The 7483-nt window shown below is 22.3% G+C and overlaps 1 protein-coding gene across 1 annotated transcript in view; it reads right to left on the bottom strand.

The window, feature by feature from the left end:
* LOC117180689 (neuropathy target esterase sws) overlaps positions 1-7483 on the bottom strand; it is a 95130-nt gene that overhangs the window by 59000 nt on the left and 28647 nt on the right. Inside the window, exon 6 of the mRNA XM_033373179.1 lies at positions 3084-3460. Coding sequence (XP_033229070.1) covers positions 3084-3460 — 377 coding nt within the window. The remainder of the gene's footprint in view (positions 1-3083; positions 3461-7483) is intronic.

Here is a 7483-nt window from a genome sequence, read left to right as displayed (position 1 = left end):
GTTTGAAATTACCTCTTTTTCGTAAAGACTTAATTTTTTTGTTAGAAAATTCAACTATTTGGTTAAAAATTTATGTAATTTGTTGAAGTTTCGTCTTTTTTCGTAGAATATTAGTCTTCCTGATACAAAATTTCAGTATTTGTTTAAAAAATTATGTAATTTTTAGAAAATTCATCTTGTGTAGTAAAAAATCAATGTTTTCGTGATGAAAATGCAACCATTCAATTAAACATTTTTAAAAACGAAAAAAATTTATATATAAACTAAAAATTGAACAAAAAATTTAAAATTGAACTATTTAGTTAAAAATTTGTGTATTTTGTTGAAACTTCGTCTTTTTTGGTAGAAAACTAATCTTCTTGATTCAAATATCAATTATTTGTTTCAACATTTTTGTATTTTGTTGAGAATTCATCTTCTTTAGTAGACAAATAATCTTTTTTAATGAAAGTTCAATCATTTAGTGAAAAAAATTAAGAAACGAAAACAAATAAATAAATAAACTGAAGAATAATTAAATAAAATTTGAACTAACATCTCATCCGTTCTTCAAACTATTTAGTTGACAATTTATCTAATTTGTTGAAAATTCCTCTTTTTATTAGAAAAATCAATTTTCTTGATTCGCAATTTAATTATTTATTTCAAAATTTTTGTATTTATTTGAGAATTTATCTTGTTTGGTAGAAAATTAATATTTTTTTTTTTTGAAAAATTAAATAATTAATTTAAAAAATGTTAGAAACGCCAAAAAAAATCAACTAAACAAAATCAAATCAAATTTCAACTAAAATTTCATCCGCTGTTCAAACTTTTGAGTTGAAAATTCCTTTTTTTTTTTTTAGCAAAACTAGTATTCTTCATTCACAACTTAATTATTTGTTCCAAATTTATGTATTTTAAAAACAAATTAATCTCGTTTGCTAGATAATCAATATTTTGTGATGAAAATGCAACCATTTAGTTAAAAACATTGAGAAGCGAAAAAAAACATGAATAAAAAAAATTTTTGTCGAACATCTCATCCGTTCTTCAAACTATTTGGTTGCAAATTAATCTAATTTGTTAAAAATTAATCTTTTTGGTAAAAACCTTAATCTACTTGTTTGAAAATTCAAAAATTTGGTAAAAAAACTCATCTTTTTTGAAAATGAAAGAATGTGGTTAAAAATTTTTAGAGACGAAAAAAATATAAATAAAAAATTAATCAAATCAGAATTTGGATTAACAATACATCTATTGTTAAAATTGTTTCGTTTCGTCTTTTTTCGTAGAATATTAATCTTCTTGAGAAAAATTAAAATATTTCTTTCAGAATTTATGTAATTTGTTGAGAATTCATCGTGAAAACGAAAAAAAATTTTAACTAAAAATTGGGCTAAAATCTCATCCGTTTTCAAACTATTTAATTGAAAATTTATCTAATTTCTTGACAACTCGTCTTTTTTGAGGAAAATTGAACTATTTGGTTAAAAAGTTGTGTATTTTGTTGAAAGTTTGTCTTTTTTGGTAGAAAATTATTCTTCTTGATTCGCAATTCAATTATTTGTTTCAAAATTTTTGTATTTTGTTGAGAATTCATCTCGTTTGGTAGAAAATTATAATTTTGTGATGAAAATTCAACCAATAATTTAAAAAAAAATTATAAACGAAAAATTAAATAAACCAAACATTAATCAAATCAAATTTGGACTAAAATCGCATCCGCTGTTCAAACTATTTTGTTGAAAATTTCTCTTTTTGTTAGAAAAATTAATCTTCTTGGTTGAAAATTCAAATATTTCGTTAAAAATGTATGTATTTTGATGAAAATTCGTCTTTTCTGGTAGAAAATTAATCTTCTTCATTAAAAAATTCAAATATTTGTTAAAAAAATTAATTTTTTGTTGATAAAATTAAACTATGTAGTTATAAATGTGTAGAGACGATAGAAATATAAATTAAAAAGTAATAAAATATAAATTAGGATTAGCATTACATCTATTATTCAAATTATTCAGTTGAAAATGTATGTAATTTATTAAACATTCCTCTTTTTTTAATAAAAAATTAATTTCCTTGGTTGAAAATGCAACTGTTTACTTAAAAATGTATTTTTAGAAACGAGAAAATATATAAACTAAACATTAATCAAATAAACTTTAGACTAACATATCATTCGTTCTTCAAACTATTTAGTTGATAATTTATCTAATTTGTAGAAAATTGAACTATTTGGTTAAAAATGTGTGTATTTTGTTGAAAGTTTGTATTTTTTTGGTAGAAAATTAATATTTTTTTAATGAAAATTCAAATATTAATTAAAAACATTTTAACATAAAAAATTACAATAAGCTAAACATAAATCAAATCAAATTTGGACTAACATATCAATTGTTTTTCAAACTATTTAGTCGAAAATTGATCTAATTTGTTGAAAATTTCTCTTTTGGGTAGAAAATTATTAAAGATTTATACTCCTAGTTGAAATACAATTTTGTGTTGGTTAGAAAGAAATTTTTTAACTGAAGATTTAACTAATTTATTGAAAATTCAACTGATTGGATTTAAATAAACTTTTTTGTTTTTATTTTATATTCTCGTCTACAAAATTAAACTGTTTTATAGAAAATTCGTCTTTTTGGTTTATACTCAATTTTTTGTTAAAAATAAAAAACCATTTATTTAGAAATTGACATGTTTTGTTGAAAATTCTCGTTTTTTTTTTTTTTTGTAGAAATTTAATCTTTATGCTTAAAAATTCATGTTTTTGATTGAAAATTTAACTAAACGATTGAAAATTCTTTTTTTCAGAAAAATGTCTAGTTTACTTACCTAATATTTCTAAAAAATTAAAAAACAACTTTTAAAATTTTATACTTTAGTCTATAAATGATCAAATTATTCAAATCGTCAAATTATCAATTTTGTTGAGAATTCATCTTCTTTGGTAGAAAATTAATCTTTTGTTTTGGAAATTCATCTTTTTCCTCGAAAACTAAATTAATTGAAGGTTGTATCACTTTTTCCATATATAATAAACAGTAATAATTGTATAGTGAGTACGAGGCCTGCAATAATAATTTAAAAAAAAAAATACTGACTGAGTTCCACTGCCCCCAGTTTTGGGCGCCTGTTTCCAGGTTCCAAGGATCCGATGTCCCAGTAAATTAATCAGCCTCGTAACCACAATCGGATAACGGAGTTTGATTACATTGAAGAGTCCCTCGGGTAATTTTGCCAGTTCTGAATCTCGAACAGCCATGACAGTCGTCGACCTTGGAGTTTGCGTCACCATTTCCACGATTCCCACCAAGTCCCCTTTTCCATATTCAGCCACGAGTTCCTTCTTTCCATTTTCATACGTAATAACGGATCTCAAACGACCACTTAAAACGATAAAAGTCGAATCTGATTCGTCACCCTGGCGATAAACTGCTCTTCCACTTTCCAGAAACAGCCAATCAAGCGCAAAATCCACCTACAACGAAAATTGATTTATTCATTTTACAACCAGTGCCTCTCGATCCCAGTCTGGTGTTCAAAAGAGTTTAGGTCCCCGGAAAAATTCTCACGAGCATGAGAATATGCTCTAACTTTATGCGCTTTGAGAATTTAATCACAGTCATCACAGTATTTATTGTCGTCAAAAAAGGTGAATAGGTGACATTTTTTTTTTCTAAAATAGGTTGCAAATAGGTTATAAACAAATTTTAAATAAGAAAAAGAAACAAGTTGTAATTTGTTATAAACCGGGAGATGACCAGTCATTTTTTTCTTCGATTAAAACGGTCGACCTGAAAAATGGAGTATTTACATTTCCACTGAGAACTAATTTTCAATTTAAAAAAAATTAAAACTATTTTTTTACAAAGCCATTCAATTTCTTACCACATAGTGAAATCCGTTCCCAAATTGTTGAATTTTCAAAAAAAAAAAAGAAAAATCGTCTGCATTTTTTAATCATAAAAGTTCAATTTTTAACCAAAAAATTAAGCAGATAAATTTCTACTGAGAAAAATTAATGTTCAATCAAATTAACAACGATAAAAACGAATTTTCTACAAAAAAGTTGAATTTTATGTCAAATTTTTTAATCTTTAATAAAATAGTTTAAACATAAACAAAAATAGATCAATCTTTATCGAAGCAGTTGCATTTTTAACCTAAACGAGAGGAAATTTCTACCAAGCAATCAATTTTCCACCAAGAAAAATTTTTCAATCAAGAATGGAAAATAATGTTAAACAACTTGTTGAAATTTCAAGAAAAAACATTAATGTTTATCAAAAAATGTTATAGTTCATACTTCCACAACCAAATTTTAATTTAAAATAAAAAAAAAAAACAGTTAAATTTGACCAAAAAGTATATATTTTCAACATGATTTGATTTTGACCAAAAAAATTGATTTTCTACCAAAAAAAGACGAATTTTCAACAACAAAAAAACATAATTTTTTAAGCAAAATCTTGAATTTTTAACCAATTCTCTATTAAACAATTTAATTTTAAAAACAAGAACGTGAAATAACAACCAAAAAGTTAATTTAAAATTAATCAGTCGACTTTTTTAACCAAATATTTGAATTTGTAGTTTTTAAAACTTTGTTTACAACAAGACGAATTTTTAACTTAATTTTTTAACAAAAAAAAACTAACTTTCAATTAAAATTAAGAATCTTCAACGAAAAAAAATGAAATTTTTAAAAATTCATTCAACTTTCAACCAAGGAGTGGAATTTTTAATTAATCATTTTTTTGGTTTAAAATTCTATTTTTTGGTTACGAATTCTACTATTTAGTTGAAGATTGAACTATTTTATTGAAAATTAAAGTCTTTTGTTAAAATTATTTTTATTTGAAAAGTCTATTATTATATTTTTGTTTAATAAGTATTCTATTTTACTTAAAAAACAAAATTTTTGCGAAAAATTCAACGATTTTTTTGAAAAAGTCATCGTTTTTGGTCAAAAATTTATACTTTTGTAGAAAATTCATCTTTTTTTGTCGAATATTGATACTTTTGGATTGGAAATTCTCTTTTACTTAAACAATCGTCTTTTTGGGTGGAAAATTAAACTATTTGCTTAAAAAAATATCACCTTTTGTCTAAAAATTCATCTCTTGCTTAAAAATTCTACTATTTGGTTGAAAATTTAACTGCTTTGTTTAAAAATCATCTTCTTTGGTTAAAAATTCAACCTTTTTTATTGAAAGCTAATTATTTTTATTTGAAAAAAATTATATTTTAATTTTATAATTAATCTAAATTCAACTATTTTCTTAAAAAGCAATCTTTTTTATCAAAATTTCAACTGATTTTTTTAACACTTGTATTTTTGGATAGAAAATCTTTTTAAATTTAAAATTTAAGATTATGTTTGAAAATGCAACTCTTCCTGGTTGAAATTTAATCTTTTTGGTTTGAAAATTCGATCATTTGGTTCAAGATTCATCGATTAGGAAAGTGTAATAAAAACTGTATTTCTTATTCAAGTTGTAATTTTGAATAAAATTGTACTATTTCAACTGAAAATGGTGACAAAATGGAAAATAGGTGACAAAAGGTAAATAGGTGACACTCTGTAGTGACTAATCAGAATTTATATACATTTTGGATAAGGATTTAAAAAATCGTATTTTCTATTGGAAATGATTAAACTGCGATGCGCCATCTAGTGATGAAAAAATCCGAAATCAATGTTTATTTGAAAAATTATCTTTTTGGTTTAAAATTGAATTATTCCAGTTGAAGACTTATCATTTTCGTTAAAAATTCATGACTGGTCGAAATTCTTTTTTCTTTGTTGAAAATTAATATTTTTAACTGAAAATTGAAATATTCCATTTTTGTCTGAAAACTGTTTTTTTTTTTTTTTTAGTTCAAAATTAAACGTTTTTATAGAAAATGGACGTAACTTTCTTGAAAAATCGTATTTTTTAGTAGAAAATAAGTCTTTTCCTTTAAAATTTAATCTTCTTCGTTGAGAATTCATCTTTTTATTTAAAAATCCAACTGTCATTACAAATTCATCACTTTGGTTGGAATTTGTTTTGTGGAAAACTAATATTTCGAATAGAAAATTCAATTTTTAAATTTTTCTGAGGGAAACTATTCTTTTTTAGTTCAAAATTATACTATTTTCTTGAAAATTTGTCCTTTCTAGTTGAAAATTCAACTATTTAATTGAAAATTCTTTTATTTTGTTTAAAAATCGTATTTTTCGTATAAAAATTAATCTTTTTGTTTGAAAATTAATCTTCTTCATTGAAAGTTTATCTTTTTAATTAAAAATTCAAATAATGTATGTAACAAATTATCATTTTATTTTAAAAATCATCTTTTCGGGTTAAAATAAAACAACTTGCTTGAAAACTTTTTTGGTTAAAAATCAAATATTTTTCGTTTAAAACACATCTATTCCAGTAGAAAATTCATCATTTTAGTTTAGGATTTAAGACTTTGGTTGCAAAACAATGTTTTGTGAAAAACTAATTTTTTATTTAATAATTAAAACTATTTCATTAAAAATTGATCTTTTTTAGTTGAAAAATCAACATTCCGGTTGAAAATTTACATATTTTGTTGAAAAATAATTTTTTTTATAAAACTAATCATTTTTGGTTTGAAAATAAATTTTTCTGAAAATTTGTCTATTTAATGAAAAATTCGTCTTTTTTAGTTGAAAATTCAACTTTTTGTTTAGGTTTTCATGTAATTTGTTTGAAAACCGTATTTTTGTTTAAAAATGAATTTTTTTTATTAAAAATTAATCTTTTTTTTAAGTTTATCTTTTTATTGAAAATTCAAATATTATCATTTTTTTTTTTTTGAAAATTCATCTTTTTGTTTGAAAACGAAACAACTAATTTTTTATTTAATAATTAAAACTATTTAATTAAAAATTGATCTTTTTTAGTTGAAAAATCAACATTCTGGTTGAGAATTTACGTATTTTGTTGAAAATCATTTTTTTTTTTTAAATAAAATTAAATATTTTTAGTTTGAAAATTAATCTTTTTGTTTGAAAATTCATCTCTGATCTAAAATTCATATATCCCAGTTAAAGATTCATCATTTTAGTTGAAACTTTATCACTTTGGTTGAAAACAAATTTTTTTCTGAAAATTTATTTATTTGGTGAAAAATTCATTTTTTTCAGATGAAAATTCAACGTTTTGTTTAGGATTTCATGTACTTCGTTTAAAAGCCGTATTTTCATTTAAAAATTAATCTTTTTGTTTGAAATTTAATCTTCCTTCTTAAAAGTTTATCTTTTTATTTGAAAATTCAAATATTATCATTTTATTTGAAAATTCATCTTTTCGGTTGAAAATAAAAAAAAAACTAATGTTTTATTTAATAATTAAAACTATTTCATTAAAAATTGATTTTTTTAAATTGAAAAATCAACATTCTGGTTGAGAATTTACGTATTTTGTTGAAAAATCATCTTTTTTTAAATAAAATTAAACATTTTTAGTTTGAAAATTAATTTTCT

Source organism: Belonocnema kinseyi, chromosome 9 (assembly GCF_010883055.1).
Source record: "Belonocnema kinseyi isolate 2016_QV_RU_SX_M_011 chromosome 9, B_treatae_v1, whole genome shotgun sequence".
NCBI classification, from domain to species: domain Eukaryota; kingdom Metazoa; phylum Arthropoda; class Insecta; order Hymenoptera; family Cynipidae; genus Belonocnema; species Belonocnema kinseyi.
This window is presented reverse-complemented; position numbering and strand designations above follow the sequence as displayed.